Here is a 16,732-nt window from a genome sequence, read left to right on the forward strand (position 1 = left end):
GCTTTCCCAGATGTATACCAAGGAAGGTTAGAGGTCAGTCCTGCAGGAAAATGATTGCAGATTATCAGGGCTTCGTGAGATCATCTGAGAGAACCCCCTTGTGTTGTCAGATTCTGCAAATGAAACACAGAATGTTCCCTTCAATTTGCACTGCAGATATGTAACAGCAAATTATTCTATTCCAAGACTGCGTGGGATAAACTTAGACTAAAATTTGTTGCTGTTGTTTCAAATTTAACTGGGCTTCTTGTATTTGGTCTGGCCACTCTGAGAGTACAGCCAGGTACCAAATATATAAAGTAAACTTGCCAGGGTCCCAGCAAAAAGCTGAGTCCCACAGCCAGGTCGATTATGGCACTCCCAGAACAAACACAAAACACTTCAGCTTTCAGAATTTGTGTTGAAGGCAGTGGTTAGTGTGGGGGTGTTGGTTGTCATGTGGCCTAATGGTAGAGTGCTTGCCTCATGTTTTATTTTGTTACCGTTCTGGGGATTAAATCTAGGGTTCAAGTTTTTCTTGCTTCTTTTGTTGTTGTTGTTGTTGTTGTTGTTGTTGTTGTTGTTGTGTGTGTGTGTGTGTGTGTGTTTGCCAGTCCTAGGGCTTGAATTCAGGGCCTGGGCACTGTCCCTGGCTTCTTTTTATTCAAGGCTAGCCCTCTGCCAACTTGAGCCACAGGGCCACTTCTGGCCTTTTCTATACATGTGGTGCTGAGGAATCGAACCTAGGGCTTTATGTATACAAGGCAAGCACTCGCCACTAGGCTATATTCCCAGCCTGGGCTAAGTTTTATCTTAAGGTAAATGCATAGTAAATTGAGAGCCTCCAATTTTCTTCATAGGCAATAAAAAAATAAAATAAAATAGAAAACCCCACTGGTTCTGTGTCTCCAAGAGAAACGTCACAATACCATCCACCGGAGGGGTGAGGGGACACAGTTTAGCACTTTAGAAGCCTTAGGTCCAAGTCCAAGCGTATCTCCCAGGTGAGGCTGGGTGGCCAGACATTTGACTGCTCTAAGTCTTGCTTTATCAACTGGACACAATGAAGCCTGTTTCCAAAAAGGGACTACTATGCCAGCCAAACCACCAAGACCAGTGATTCGGGAAAAGGGCATTCCCCTTGTTGGAGCACACTTCTGTAATCCTGCTAGTATTACAACAACCCATAAGGACACAGGAGGGAGTGTGGCTTGGTTAGGCCGGAGAGCTACACCCCAAGTCTTCCTTCCCCACTCCATCGCACCCCTCAGCAGGACTGGTGGGGAAAGGGGGGAGGGCTCTGAGCCAAATTCCTAGGCCAGGCGGGGCCAAAGCCTGTCCACTGGGTCCCGGCCACTCCTGATTTACGGGAATTCACACCAGCGACCAATCAATCATCCTTAATTTGTAACTGGGCAGTGTCCTGAGCCAGCCAATAGCTAGGACTTTCCCCCACCCCCACACTCGCTGACCCCGGAGGACTGTCCACTCCGTCCCCCCATCCCCCACACTCGCTGACCCTGTAGGACTGACTGTCCACTCAGTCTGCCCAGAGGTTGCCTGGTGGCCAGAGTTGGGTGCAGGTTTGGTGCTGGGGGGGGGGGGGGCAGGTAGGTACTCTGTGGTCCCTTTGGATCTCTGCACTCTGTACAAGCTTGCTCCACTTGAGGCCCTCGACCTCCTCCCCCTGCCCTCCCCTCCTCCCTTAGAGCTGCTGTGCCCAGTCCCCCCCACCCCCCACACCTCCCCTCCTCAAGAGGCCACCCCTCCCTACTGCTCAGTCCTGATTGTTCGCCTCAGGCAGGACCCCCCACCTCCCCCATGATGGAACAGATGGACAGGGTCGCGGCCAGGAGGGAGAGGATGGGCCAGACTGTGCCGGGAAAAGGGGAAGCGGTTTGGGGAAAACAAAACAGAAGGTGGAGCCAGGGAGAGAAGGGGGTGGGAATTCACTGACAAGGGCTGAGACCGGGGAAAGGAATGGGGGCGGACCCCGAGGTGGGGGGGTGGAAGCCCTCCCCCACCCCCCCAACTCGGGGATCTCCGCTGCCTCTGACACGGGCTGGCTTTGCAGGCCTGGAGTGGCTGACATTACCTCCCCGATGGCCTCCAGGCTAACCCCGCTGACCCTCCTTCTGCTGTGGCTGCTTCTGGCTGGGGTGAGTGGGCCCCTCCGGGGGTAGGCAATTGGACGATTAACCCTTGAGGCTCCAAGGAAGGAGGGGAGATTCTCTTGGGATTTAGCAAGTGTGGGTTTGGGGGGGATTTTTTTTTTTTTTTTTGCCCCGCCTGTACTCACAGGTGTGGAAAACGGAGGGCTTGAGATAGGTTCTGTCTGGTGGGTACACTAGATTTTGTGCCCTCAGGACAGTCATTGCTCCCCGTCTCCGTTTCTAAAAAGGAGAATAACTTGACCGCCTCCCTGCCCACCAGCTAGGCTTGGCAAGAAGATCCCACGGGTCAGAGCTGATAATGGTGGGGGGGGGGGGGGGTGTTACAGGAGACAGCTTCATTGACAGGCTGTTGGGATTGGGATGGGGGTTTGTGAGAAACAGGTGTTGACACATTGGGGGGAGGGTGGAGAGGGGTGGAGGCCAAGGATAAGAAGTAAGCCCAAGAGAAGTGGGGTGGGGGGTGGGGGGCAGGGGAGGGAGCCCTGGTGGCTCATGCCTGTAATCCTATCCTATCCTAGCTGCTCAGGAGATTGAGATCTGAGGATCAAGGTTTGAAGCCAGCCCTGGGAGATGAATCTTAAGAGAATTTTATCTCCAATTAACCAGGAAAAAGCCAGAAGTGCAGGTATGGCTCAAATGGTAGCACACCAGCTTTGAGCAAATAAGCCAGGGAAGAGAGGCCCTGAGTTCAAGCCCCAGTACACACACACACACACACACACACACACACACACACACACACACACTGGTGAGCCCAGGAGAAAGATGAAAGCTTGTGTCCCTGAGTTTGTAGTAGGTGTATTGTATGTGGAAGCTAGCCTCTTCAGTGTCACTAGCAAGTAGTTACCATGCAGTTATAAGCAAGGGGCATGTGAAATCAGAGAACTTTTCCTCCCACTTCTGTGAAACCTTGGACTTTAAATGTTTCAGACCCGGGCTGGGAATATGGCCTAGTGGCAAGAGTAATTGCCTCATATACATGAAGCCCTGGGTTCGATTCCCCAGCACCACATATATACAAAACGGTCAGAAGTGGCACTGTGGCTCAAGTGACAGAGTGCTAGCCTTGAGCAAAGAGAAGCCATGGACAGTGCTCAGGCCCTGAGTCCAAACCCCAGGACTGGCAAAAAAAAAAAAAAAATGTTTCAGACCCAATTTTCCCATCTGCAAAATGGGACTCACTAATGCGGTTTCTCATGGGGGAAACTGACATTTGGGATGGATATTTTGCCCAAGAGGGACCATCCTCCTCTGCTTTGTCAGAGACCTTGTAGCATCTCTGGCCTCCATCTACAGCCTCCCTGTAAGATTTTTGTAATATCTTCCGCCCTCCTTAAGGGTTATATGGCCACCAAAAATGACTCCAGATATTGCTATGTGTTCTTTGGGAGTCAAAATTGTCATTCACAGCCACTGATCTATATTATTTCTTTTTCTCAGTCTCCTCCATATCCTTCCCTTCCTTTCTCTGTCCTTCTTTTGGGAAGGGTAACTATTTTCAATATCCACTATTGGGTTACAACACACATTGTGAAAATCCACACACGTTCAAATGTCTATATTGGCCAACCAAGTGAATCAAGTTAGTTATTTTTTGGGGGGGGGGCTGTTACAGGGGCTTGAACTCAGAGCCTTGCACTTTTTTATTTTCTGGCCAGTCTGGGAGCCTGAATTCAGGGCCTGAGCACTGTTCCTAGCTTCCTTTTGCTCAAGGCTAGCACTCTACCACTTGAACCACAGCGCCACTTTGAGCTTTTTCTGTTTATGTGGTACTGAGGAATCAAACCCAGGGCTTCATGCATGCTAGGCAAGCACTCTACCACTAAGCCATATTCCCAGCCCCAGGCCTTGCACTCTTGCTTGGCTTTTTACTCATCTGAGTCACACCTACACTTCCAGCTCTATACAGGTTATTGGGAGATAAGAGGTGATGGAGGGGGATTTATCTCTCCAAGCTGGGTTCACCCTTGATCCTCAAACCTCAGCCTCTGGGAATAGCTAGGATTACAGGGATGAGCCACCAGCGCCCAGTAAATCAGGTAAATATTTATAAGAAAACAACTTCACAGTGTGGAAATGGTAGATGAGATAGTACTCCAAATTCAGGGCCAACCTAAGCTCCATTGTGAGTTCCAGTCCAAGATCTTGCCTTCAAAAGGGAGAGGGAGGAGGAGGAAGAGAAGGAAGTGGGGGTGGGGAGAACAGACAGACAGAGAGCAGCGGAGACAGAGAGAAAAGAATAACTTCCCACATACTAGAAATTGGACAAAGGTAATCCCTATTCACTTCCCCACCTTCTGCAAAAAATATTCCACCCCCCAGCACTGTGTAGTCTCAAGACCACTCAGTAACCAGATTATCCACCTTGTTTTTCTTGCCTTGCTTTGTGTTTGAGGAGACTGCCACTCAGAAAGGAAAATGAAATCCAGTTTCTTTCTTTTTCTCTGTGTGTGTGTGTGTGTGTGCACATGCGCGTGTGTGCATGCACCACTGTGCCAGTACTGGGGCTTGAACTCAGGACCTTCTACTCTTGCTTAACTTTTTTCCTTCAGACTAGGGCTCTATCACTTGAGCCACAGCTCCACTGAAACCCAGTTTCTTAAACCACAGGACAGAGCCTCCTCAAATCCAAATGCTACCAGCCACAACTCCAAGGATCCAGAGAGCACTCAGGGAGAAAGCGATGGCATCATCTTGGGCAGAGATGTCCCCCAGAGTCTACCCACTCAACATGTCATGCAGTCTTCTACCTGGCCAACAACCAACTCAATAACGGCATCTACAACTGACTCGGCCACTGAAACCACAACGGAGAACACCATGGAACTCACCAACCAGTCCTTTACCCAACATACCCAGCTTCCCACGGACTCCCCTGGCCAGCCCACCACTGCTGAGCCCACCTGCCCAGAGCCTATGGCTCTCTGTTCTGATTGGGAAATGGATTCCGCCAAGGCCACACTGGGGGAGGCTTTAACTGAGTTCTCCCTGAAGCTCTACCATGCCTTCTCAGACACCAAGAATGCTGAGACCAACATGGCCTTTTCCCCATTCAGCATCGCCAGTCTCCTCACACAAGTCCTACTTGGTAAGACTTTGACCTCTATGGGCTGGGAATATGGCCTAGTGGTAGAGTGCTTGCCTCATATACATGAATCTCTGGGTTCAATTCCTAAGCACCACATATATAGAAAAGGGCCAGAGGTGACGCTGTGATTCAATTGGTAGAGTGCTAGCTGTGAGCAAAAAGAAGCCAGGGATAGTGATCAGGCCCTGAGTTCAAGCCCCAGGACTGGAAAAAAAAAAAAAAAAAAAGACTTTGACCTCTGTCTAGGTCATATGTCTCATAATGTCACCAACCCAAACACATTTTACAAATCTATGTCTTTTTGTTTTGCTTTGCTTTGTTGGTCCTGGGGCTTGAACTCAGGGCCTGAGCGCTGTCCCTGAGCTCTATTGATCAAGGCTAGTACTCTATCACTTGAGCCATAGCTCCACTTCTAGCTTTTTGTTGGTGATAAGAATCTCATAGGGGCTGGGAATATGGCCTAGTGGCAAGAGTGCTTGCCTTGTATACATGAAGCCCTGGGTTCGATTCCTCAGCATCACATATGTAGAAAATGGCCAGAAGTGGCGCTGTGGCTCAAGTGGTAGAGTGCTAGAATTGAGCAAAAAGAAGCCAAGGACAGTGCTCAGGCCCTGAGTCCAAGGCCCAGTACTGGCCAAAAAAAAAAAAAAGAATCTCATAGACTTTATTGCCTGGGCGGGCTTTGAACTGCAAGCCTCAGTACTCAACTGTGAGCCACCAGCCTTCGTTCATTTCTTTTTTATTTTCATTTAGAGAATAGCTTTAGTACTTTCTGTAAATTTTTTAAAGCTTATATATATAAAAGCTTATGTATATGGGCTAGGAATATGGCCTAGTGGTAGAGTGCTTCATATACATGAAGTACTGGGTTCAATTCCTCAGCACAAACATATATAGAAAGGCCTGAAGTGGCGTTGTGGCTCAAGTGGTAGAGTGCTAGCCTTGAGCAAAAAGAAGCTAGGGACAGTGTTCTGGCCGAGTTCAAGCCCCAGGACTGGCAAAAAACAAAACAAACAAATTATGTTGGGTGAAGTAAGCCAAGCTCAGTGAGACAAATGATGCATATTTTCTCTCATATGTGGAAGCTAGATCTAAAATATAAAATATACTAGACATGATAAATTATATAGGACTTTAGGCATTTACCCACAGTGATACCAAAGGAGGATACTCTTAGGAGAGGAACACAAAGGCACAATAACTATGTACATCTGATTATATAAAATAATATTTGATGAAATGAACTACAGGAAATGGAAGAAAGAGGAGGTTTTTTTCTATTAAAAAATGAAAATAAAAAAGGCCAGGCGTTGGTGGCTCACACCAGTAATCCTAGCTACATAGGAGGCTGAGATCTGAGGATTGCAATTCAAAGCTAGCCCAGGCAGAAAAGTCTGTGAGACTCTTATCTCCAACTAAGCACCAGAAAACCAGAAGTGGAGCTGTGGCTCAGTGTGGAAAAGTGCTAGCCTTGAGAGAAAAAGCACACAATACAGAATACTTTCAAGCCCCATGACAAAAAACAAAAAAACAAAAAACAAAAACCCTATATATTTAATATAGTGAATTACTCCTGCACAACAAACCAGGAAACCAATGAACATTTCTAGACTGATAGAGCTATTAAATTCTGTATAATGCAAACTTAACATAGTAAACTGGGATGCTATTTCCAAAGTTGACAGCTCAGTTTAAATTTCCAAACATTGAAATTATATGTATTCATATTTATCTATACGAAAAAACAAATAGTAGCAGTGTGCATGCATAAATAGCAACAACAACTTTTCCAGTTTCTACAGTCACCTGAACAAAAGTATAGTCCCACCTAGCACATTCAATTAGCAAATAAAGAAAAAGTAACACACACACACACACAAACTCAGAAAACAGCAATGTTCTTCTCAATCGTCATCTGGAAAGAAAACATTCTAGAGCAACATAATTAAAAAATAGATCTGGGCTGGGAATATGGCCTAGTGGCAAGAGTGCTTGCCTCGTATACATGAGGCCCTGGGTTCAATTCCTCAGCACCACATATACAGAAAATGGCCAGAAGTGGTGCTGTGGCTCAAGTGGCAGAGTGCTAGCCTTGAGCAAAAATGAAGCCAGGGACAGTGCTCAGGCCCTGAGTCCACGGCCTAGGACTGGCCAAAATAAATAAATAAATAAATAAATAAAATAAATAGATCTGAAGCCAGGTGTCAGTGGCTCACGCCTGCAGTCCTGGCTACTCAGAAGGCTGAGATCTGAGGATCGTGGTTCAAAGACAGCCTGGGCAGAAAAGTCCCCATGGGCCTCTTATCTCCAATTCACCACGAGAAAACTGGAAGTGGCACTGTGTGTGGCTCAAAGTGGTAGAGTGCTGGCTTTGAGTAAAAGAGCTCAGGGACAATGCCCAGCCCATGACTGGCAAAAAAAAAAAAAGAAGAAAAACAAGAAAAAGAAAAAAGACCAAAAAATAGTATTATAAAACAGACACAAGACATTTTACACTAATGGATTTAATAGTGGTTTTTGTTGGTGTCTTCCAAGAGAAAACTTGGAGCTCTGATGATCTCTGATTGCCACATGCTGGGAACTGCCTCCACATAAGCCAGACTCTCCACCTTACTCCCAAAGGTGCCTTGCTCCTTCTCCTCCTCTCTGTCTTCTGTTGTAGGGGCTGGGGACAGCACCAAGAGCAACCTGGAGCACGTCCTCTCCTACCCTGAGGACTTTGCCTGTGTGCACCAGGCCCTGAAGGCTTTCACATCCAAAGGTGTCAACTCGGTCTCTCAGATCTTCCACAGCCCGGGTGAGTGTCGGGGAAAGTGGCAGCCTTCCTGAGAAGATTCTCTGAGAAATCAGAGAATCTCTGCGCTTCTCTTGGGAAGAGAGCTGGGTCGGGATGGGAGGTCAGGGCAGCTGAGGGGCTTGGCAGAAGTGACAGGTGGCTCCAGCAACTGGATTGTCCTCTACATGAGACCTGGGCAAGTCCTCTCTACATCCACTCCTTTCAGAATAAAAATATCCTTGCACACAATGTATTAACATTTTCCTTTTCTCGTGAATCTTGGTATTTTTAGGCATATTTTAGATGTACACATAAACCAAGGCCAAAAAAAAATCATGTATCCTTTATTGTGTTCATTTTATGCTTAACCATTGTCCTTAGTTATAGGATTGTTGGCTATTTATATCTGTTTTTCATTTATTTTGTTAGGTTTTGTTTCGTTCCATATATACATCTAATTATGTGAGAATATTACTTCGTAGTGATAAAAAAAATCCTTGCACATTTATTAGCAGAGAGAACTAGATGGCTAGAGAACTAGAAACATTAAAACAAACAAACAAACAAAAACTGGGGGAGTCTGTACCAGCATTGGGAGTTGAACTCAAGACCTGGATGCTGTCCCTTAGCTTTTTCACTCAAGGCTAGGTCTCTACCACTTAAGCCACAGCTATACTTCTGGCTTTTTGGTAGTTTAATTGGAGATCAGAGTCTCATGGACTTTCCCGCTGGAGTTGGCTTTGAACCATGATCCTCAGATCTCAGCCTCCTGAGTTGCAAGGATTGCACAAGTGAGTCACTGGTGCCTGGCTAAAAAGCTTTCTTTAGTGCCCACTAGTAGATTGAGGTGTTTTTTTTTTTTTTTGTTTTTGTTTTTGTTTTTTTGGCCAGTCCCGGCCTTGGACTCAGGGCCTGAGCACAGTCCCTGGCTTCTCTATTGCTCAAGGCTAGCACTCTGCCACTTGAGCCACAGCGCCACTTCTGGCTGTTTTCTATATATGTGGTGCTGAGAAATCGAACCCAGGGCTTCATGTATACGAGGCAAGCACTCTTGCCACTAGGCCATATTCCCAGCCCTAGATTGAGTCTTAAAACTTGCGGGCTGGAGATATGGCCTAGTGGCAAGAGCGCTTGCCTCGTATACACGAAGCCCTTGGTTCGATTCCCCAGCACCACATATACAGAAAATGGCCAGAAGTGGCTCTGTGGCTCAAGTGGCAGAGTGCTAGCCTTGAGCAAGAAGAGGCCAGGGACAGTGCTCAGGCCTTGAGTCCAAGGCCCAGGACTGGCAAAAAAAAAAAAAAAAAAAAACTTGCGTTCTCTGTATGTTTGTGTTAAATGATGAGGTTACCATTTACATGTATCATGCTATTAACTAGAAAATAATAAGGTGCTGTATTCACCAGAGTGTCCAGAGCCACAGGAAGCACCCCCCCCCAAGTTTGTTCTGGGAAGGAATGGAGATATTCAAGGGCCTTATGCCTCCTTCTCTTTACCCACCCCTCAGACCTGGCCATAAGGGACACCTTTGTGAATATCTCTCAGAGCCTCTACGGCAGCAGCCCCAGAGCCCTGGGCAACGACAGTGATGCCAACTTGGAGCTCATCAACACATGGGTGGCTGAGAATACCAACCACAAGATCAGCCAGCTGCTGGAGAGCCTGCCCCCTGACACCCGCCTGGTCCTTCTCAACGCTGTCTACCTGAGTGGTAAGGGAGACCTCAGTCAGGTAGTAGGCTCCTTCTGAGTGCTTCCATTCTCCCTAGCTTCAAGTCCACTCCATCCCAAGTTCAATGCACCTGATCAAGGCCTCCCCATGCACCTGCCCCACCCATTTGCTATCAGGGCTCCTTGCTCATCCTTTCTTTCCTCTCTTACAGCCTCTCTCTCTCTCCCTCCCCCTCTCTCCTTTAGCAAAGTGGAAGAAAGCATTTGATAAAAAGAAAAAGATGGAGTCCTTCCACGTCAAAAACTCTGTGATACAAGTGCCAATGATGAGCAGCAAGAAATACCCACTGGCTCATTTCACTGACTCAACTTTGCAGGCCAAGGTAAGTTTCTGGCTCATCTCCCTCCTATTTTAGAGCTAGCAGAATGTCTCCTTCCTGCTACAGCCCCCTCATTTGGTGGTATACTCTTAGAAATGTACTATTTCTGTTCCTTCCAGGCATATTTCTATTCTTACGTTTTCTCCTTCTCTACTTTCCAGCCTTGGCTTTAAGGCCAGGATTCATCTCTGCTGCATAGAATGGCAAAAAGTGAACCTCCAGTGCCCACTGTGTATAGAACTTAAAGCATTCATAGTGCTTTAAGGAATAAACTCTATTTAGGCTCTGTCAACAGGGACCCCAATGTTCATCCTTCTGAGTTAATTCCTGTTTACAACCTGCTTCTCTGGACCATTTTTTTTCCAGGTTCCCAACAATGGTTTTGTTTTTGATCATTTCTTTGTTGCCTAATTGAATGTTGCATTCCTCTACATTCTTCTTGACCATCTTTCAACTTCAGCAATACTGCCATTTAGTGATAGTCTGATGCCCTGTTAGACCAGGGTTTCTCAGTCTTGACACTGACATTCACTATAGGGGGAGGAGCCCTATATTTTGTAGGATTTACCTTCATATCTTCATCCTTGCACTACTGGATGGAAGCCAGTAGCACTGGCAGCTCCCCCCCGACATAGATAGCAACCAAATGCCTGCTGTTCCTGAAGCAGAACTATGGGTCCTACATTTCTTAAATACTTTTTGACCATCAGTTGAAAACCTTGCTGATGACAAACTGGAAAGATGGGCTAAGATCAGCACACTCTGAGACTGAAACACTGAGGAAATTGGTACTCAATCTCATGAACCATCAGAAGTTTTTAAAGGGAGTTTGGCATGGAGGTTCATGCTTGTTATCCTAGACACTCAGGAGGCTAAGATTGAGCAGAGTGAGATTTAAGGCCAGTCAGGGTAAAGTTCTTGAGAGCTCACCTTAACAGAAAAAGACATGGAGTGCATGCTGATAATCCCAACTATGGTGGGAAATGAAAATAGGAAGATTTCAGTCTAAGCCAGCCCCGGGGGGGGGGGGAAGGCAAAATTCTACCTCACAGAAATAACTAAAGCACAAAGCCCTGGAGACATGGCTTAAGTGGTAGAGCACCTGCCTATAGCTTTTTAAAAAATTTATTATTATTATTATTTTATTTACTTATTTATTTATTTTTTGGCCAGTCCTGGGGCTGAACTCAGGGCCTGAGCACTGTCCCTGGCTTCTTTTTGCTCAAGGCTAGCACTCTGCCACCTTGAGCCACAGAGCCACTTCTGGCCTTTCCTATATATGTGGTGCTGAGGAATCGAACCTAGGGCTTCATGTATACGAGGCAAGCACTCTTGCCACTAGGCCATATTCCCAGCCCCTGCCTGTAGCTTTTTGAAGAGACTGGTCACTCTGATGGCACATACACGTTGTGTATTTTATAACTAACACCTTTGGGTGGAAGAGAATAGGACTAAGAGACCAACTCTCCGAGTATGATTACATAGCTAGTACACGGCACTGAGTGAACAATCAGAAATGTCTGCATCTCCCCAGCACAGTCAGACCATTACTCTTCAGTTTGACCAAGTTAGCATCCCCATTTCAAAGTAAGCCACACAGCTAGGCTAGGTCTGGCTCCTGCTTGATGGACTAGCAGAAGCCAAAGGACAGCCCTAGTACACTGATGGTGGAGACCAGGAGAGGACTGAGGTAAGAAGACTGCAAAAGCACATTTCTTATTCCCTAGGTGGGTCAGCTGCAGCTCTCTCACAACCTGAGCTTTGTCATCATGGTGCCCCAGAACCTGAGACATCATCTGGAAGACATGGAGAAGGCTCTTAGCCCCACTGTGTTCAAGGCCATCATGAAGAAGCTGGAGCTGTCCAAGTTCCAACCCACATACCTGATGATGCCCCGTATCAAAGTGAAGAGCAGTCAAGACATGCTGTCGATCATGGAGAAACTGGGTGAGCCCTGGCAGCTTGAGGAGATCCTAGGTCATCAGAGGAGAGAGGGACCCAAAACGCAGTTAGCATTTCTCTGTAATCCTAAGTTATCTCACAAACCTATGAACTAGGGAGCCAAGGGCTCACACCTGTCATCCTAGCTATGTAAGAGGCTGAGATCTAAGGATCCATGGTTCAAAGTCAGCCCAAGCAGGAAAGTATTTGAGACTCTTTATTTCCAATGAGCCACAAGAAGTTGGAATAGGTCTGTGGCTCAAGTAGTAGAATGCCAGCCAGCCTTGAGCAAAAAAGCTAAGGGACAGCACCTTGACCCTGAGTACTGCCAATACTGGCACACACACATGCACATGGACACATATACACACACACACACACATTCACAAAGACAAAAAAAAGTACAGGTGCTATTATTTCATTGTACCATTGAGGAAACTGAGACACTTGTATGTGACTTACTCAAAATTTACATGACTTACTCTTGAGCTACTTAGAGGCAAACCAGCATACCAGCCTAGAATACCAGCTCTTTTGGCTGCTTCCACTGTGGTTCACTGGCACATACATACTGAGGCAGGTGACCAAGATGGCTGCAGATGTTCCTTCCTCACCCACATTCATGAGAGTCCATCGCCCTGTGGAAAATGTGAGAAGCCATCTGGTTAGGAGGGTCAGAATGCGTCTGTGTTTTGGAGAGACAACAGAGGCTCCATTCTCTAACCTTTGACCTTGTGTCTAGATCTATCACTTCATTTCCTGTTATGAAACTTGACTGCCTGACACATGATCTCATTTCCTAGGATGTGGCATCTGTGTAGGAGAAACAAACTGCTTTTCTCTACACTCCAATTTTAATATTTCTGGGGTTGTTTTTCCCACCCCCAAGCAATTCTCCACAGATTTAATCCAAGCCCAGTTAAGAGTCTCTTCATTAAAGGAAAAGATATTCTGTCACCAAGGAAGTTACAAAGGACTTGGAAGTTGACTGGTAGGAGCCAGGCCCAAAGACTAAATATTACAACAAAAGATGCTAACAAAGATTATAAGGATTTTAGATACTCCTTGTCAGGCATTTTTGCAGTCTGTTTTACTACCTCACAGCTCATGGACTGCGTGATCTCTGATTCTGTCTATCTACAGAGAGAATCAACTCTTATAGTTTAGGGCTTCAGTCCCATTACCCCCATTCACACCAATCTACTATAAAGCAAACATTCCCACAACACTCTCTTAGGGTTCAGTCTTTGCTAGTATGGCTGACCAAACTCAGAGAAACATTCATTTACTAGATTATTATATAATAAGTATAAGATAAACAGATTTAAGAGGTATATGAGGCAAGATGGCAAGATTCTTTTTTTTGGCAGTACTGAGATTTTGAACTCATGGCCTTGTTTGCTACGCAAGTGCTTTACGACTTGAAACACACCCCCAGCCCCTTTTCCCCCCCTTTCATTTATTTTTCCAGAGTCAACTTTGGATTTCTGCCTCCCATATGGCTGACAGTACAGGCCTAAACTATTACACCTGCCCTTATTTTATTTTATTTTTTTAGGATAAGGGCTCAATAAGTTTTATGTGCAGTCTCACCTCAAACTGTAATCCTCCCATCTTCACCTCCCAGATAGCTGGTATTACTGGTGTGCATGCACTACCAAGCTCTGCCTAGGGCAAAACCTTGAAGGCCCCCAGATACAATTCTCTCAGCATGTGCATATGTTCACCAACTGGAAGCCCTTCACAGAGGCATTACCACACAGGCATGACTGGTTGCGGACACACCAGGGCTCCTCTACCCTCCAGAGAAGATGCGAGCACGGCTGAAAGTTCCCAGCTTCTCAGTGTGACTTGGTACTTTTGGAGATCAGACCCCACTCAGGAGCCCACCAAGAATCTCTTCTTAGAAGACAACATATTCGTATCACCAAGGCAGTTTCAAGGATTGGGGTAGCCAGGAACTGGTAGCTCATGCCTATAATCCTAGCTGCTCAGGAGAATGAGATCTGAGGATCACAGTTCAAAGCCAGCCCCAGCAGGAAAGTCTGTGAGACTCTTACCTCCAATTAACCACCAGAACACCAGAAGGGGAGCTGTGGTTCAAAATGGTAGACTACTAGCCTTGAGCCAAAGAGCCTAGGGACTTCCCCCAAGCCCTGATTTCAAGCCCCATGACTGACAGAAGGGGGGAGGAAAGGAGGAGGAAGGGGAGGGCCGAAGAGGTGGGGGGGAGGAGGAGGAGGAGAAGGAGAGGAAGAAGAAGAAGCAGCTGCTCAGAGACAGTACCCAGGCCCTGAGTTCAAATCCCAAGACTGGCACAAAACAAAACAGGATGTGAGTGAAGCATGTTAGGCACCAGGCTCAAAGACCAAATATTACACCTAAAGATACTAATGTTTTAGGCACTCCTTATGAGGAATTTGGGCAGAGACCAATATATATACATCTTATTACTACCCAGCCTTATACCCTGGGTATGATCTCATTCTAGGACACATGACCTATCTCTAATAGATCACTTCTCTTTCAAGGTCCTTAAGACAAGGAAGCAATGATATCATTTTTCAGAGGTATTTGGGAGGTGGGGAGGGTAAGGCTCTCACCTCCTTTTGAGAGTGGTGGTTAGAGCCAAGTGCTGGTGGCTCACACCTGCAATCCTTGCTACTGAGGAGGCTGAGATCTGAGGATCACAGTTCAAAGCCAGCCCAGGCAGCAAGGTCCAGTGACACTCTTACCTCCAATCAACCACCAGAAAACCAGAAGTGGCACTGTGGCTCAAAGTGGTTGAACGCTAGCCTTGAGCAGAAGAGCTCAAGGATAGCATCTAGGCCCTGAGTTCAAGCCTCACAACTGACAAAGTCAATAAATAACCAGCAAGAAGCCAGAAGTGGAGGTGTGACTCAAGTGGTAGAGCCTCAACCTTGAGCAGAAAAGCTAAGCTTAAGCCCCAGGGGGTGTGGATGTATGAGGGAGAACAAGACAGAGATTGAGAGAGAGATGGGGCCCGCTGAGAGAAGAAAAGCAAGAAAGTATAGAAACTCAAGACCAGCCCAGAAAATTGAAGACAAAGGTCTCTTATCGATGGTGAGTTTTGTACAGGTCTCTGACTCTCGTTTCTCTTGGCTTTGGGGCTAGAATTCTTTGACTTTACCTACAACCTCAACCTGTGCGGGCTGACGGAGGACCCGGACCTTCAGGTGTCTGCGATGACGCATCAGACAGTGGTGGAGTTGACGGAGACAGGTGTGGAGGCGGCGGCGGCCACCGCCGTCTCCATGGCCCGCAGCCTGATGGTTTTTGAGGTGCAGCAACCATTCCTCTTCCTGCTCTGGGACCAGGAGCACAAGTTCCCTGTCTTCATGGGACGAGTGTACGACCCTAGGGTCTGAGACCTGCGGGGGCTATAGTCAAGCTGGTTGACAGCCCTGCTATGGCCTGCCCTGTCCCCAGCTGCTTCCCTCTTGAGGCGCTCGTTTAGGGTCTGACAAAGGGGTCTGTTTTACTCAGTAGTCCTCATGGCCCTATGAGGCTTTCCACACCACTTCTTGCAGCTTCAGTTGGTTCAAGTTCACCACACCCTACAAATAAAGACCTGCAGACAATGACTTCTGCATTCACTTGTCTTTGGTAGCTGCCTTGAAATCAGAGGCCCAGCGCTGTTGTGTTTCTTGTATCAGCCAGCTATTGCTGTGTAATAAGTTGTTCTTAACTGAATGGCTTAAAACAGCCCTCTTGCCCAGGCACTGGTGGCTCGCACCTGTAATCCTTGCTACTCAGGAGATTGACATCTGAGGATCTGGGTTCAAAAGCCAGCCCCTGGCAGACAAACTCGAGAGACCATTATCTCCAATTAACCAGTAAAAAGCCCAAATTGGAGCTATGGCTCAAGTGGTAAAGCACTAGCCTTCAGTGAACCAAGCAAGAGCACAAGGCTATGAGTTCAAGCTTTAGTACCAAGACCAAATAAAGAAGAAAAAAAAAGAAGGAGGAGGAGGAGGAAGGAAGGAAGGAAGGAAGGAAGGAAGGAAGGAAGGAAGGAAGGAAGGAAGGAAGGAAGGAAGGAAGGAAGGAAGGAAGGAAACAGCAATTTTTTATTATGTCACCTAAGTCTCAAGATTGCCCAAGTGGCCTTGCTGATCTGGGCCGAGTCTGCTTGTGCCTTCCTGGGCTCATGCAGTCATCTCTCCTAGTTATCCGGCTGGCTGGGGATGGAGGCGGGGGGACAGGTCTTTGATGATCTCAGCTGGCACTCCTTGGCCGTCCTCCATGTCTCCTACATCCTCCCACTAGGCTAGCTTTCCATGGCAGGGCTCCAAGAATGGAGTCAGAAAGGCAAAGCCTCTTTTTCATGTGTCCGTTTGCATCAACTTTACCACGAGCAAATGACATGGCTCAAACCTCATGTGAGGGCCCAATGATGTCCCAAAGTGACAGGGTCATACCACAGTCCGTGTCCCCAGGCCCTCCCTTGCTTACTTGCTGGCAACACTCGTGACTGTAGCAATGGTAAATCTGCACATGACTGGGAATTTACAGAGGCATTTCTGCTAAGAGTTTTGTGGACATTTCGTTCTGGCAGTGACTTTATAGGGCAAACTCGGGTTGTTCAAAGTCTTGTTCAAAATCATACAGAGCTGGGATTTGAAAGCAATCTCTATAACTCCTTTAAAAATTGTTGTCGTTATCAAGGTGATGTTCAGAGGGGTTACAGTTACATAAGTCAA

The 16,732-nt window shown here is 46.9% G+C and overlaps 1 protein-coding gene across 2 annotated transcripts; it reads left to right on the top strand.

Annotated features, from left to right (window-relative positions):
* Nucleotides 1–1,546: 1,546 nt before the first annotated feature.
* On the top strand, nt 1,547–15,613 carry Serping1 (serpin family G member 1). 2 transcript variants are annotated; one of them, XM_048360636.1, is made up of 8 exons: nt 1,547–1,562; nt 2,041–2,138; nt 4,764–5,241; nt 7,904–8,038; nt 9,525–9,728; nt 9,934–10,070; nt 11,795–12,014; nt 15,144–15,613. In XM_048360636.1, the coding sequence occupies exons 2-8, from the start codon at nt 2,082–2,084 to the stop codon at nt 15,395–15,397; spliced, it is 1,485 nt and encodes a 494-aa protein (XP_048216593.1). In that variant the 5' UTR covers nt 1,547–1,562; nt 2,041–2,081; the 3' UTR covers nt 15,398–15,613. The 2 variants fall into 2 exon arrangements, with proteins under 2 accessions (XP_048216593.1, XP_048216594.1); XM_048360637.1 differs by having other exon boundaries at nt 1,549–1,567; nt 2,054–2,138.
* Nucleotides 15,614–16,732: the final 1,119 nt, after the last annotated feature.

The sequence above is a fragment of the Perognathus longimembris genome, chromosome 13, assembly GCF_023159225.1.
Source record: "Perognathus longimembris pacificus isolate PPM17 chromosome 13, ASM2315922v1, whole genome shotgun sequence".
Classification (NCBI taxonomy): domain Eukaryota; kingdom Metazoa; phylum Chordata; class Mammalia; order Rodentia; family Heteromyidae; genus Perognathus; species Perognathus longimembris.

Excerpts from the sequence above, each read along its gene's own strand:
- Serping1 (XM_048360636.1), top strand. The coding sequence starts at position 2,082 with ATGGCCTCCAGGCTAACCCCGCTGACCCTCCTTCTGCTGTGGCTGCTT. Across the intron at positions 2,139-4,763 it reads TGTGGCTGCTTCTGGCTGGG|GACAGAGCCTCCTCAAATCC; the intron begins GTGAGTGGGCCC and ends CTTAAACCACAG. Across the intron at positions 12,015-15,143 it reads GTCGATCATGGAGAAACTGG|AATTCTTTGACTTTACCTAC; the intron begins GTGAGCCCTGGC and ends CTTTGGGGCTAG.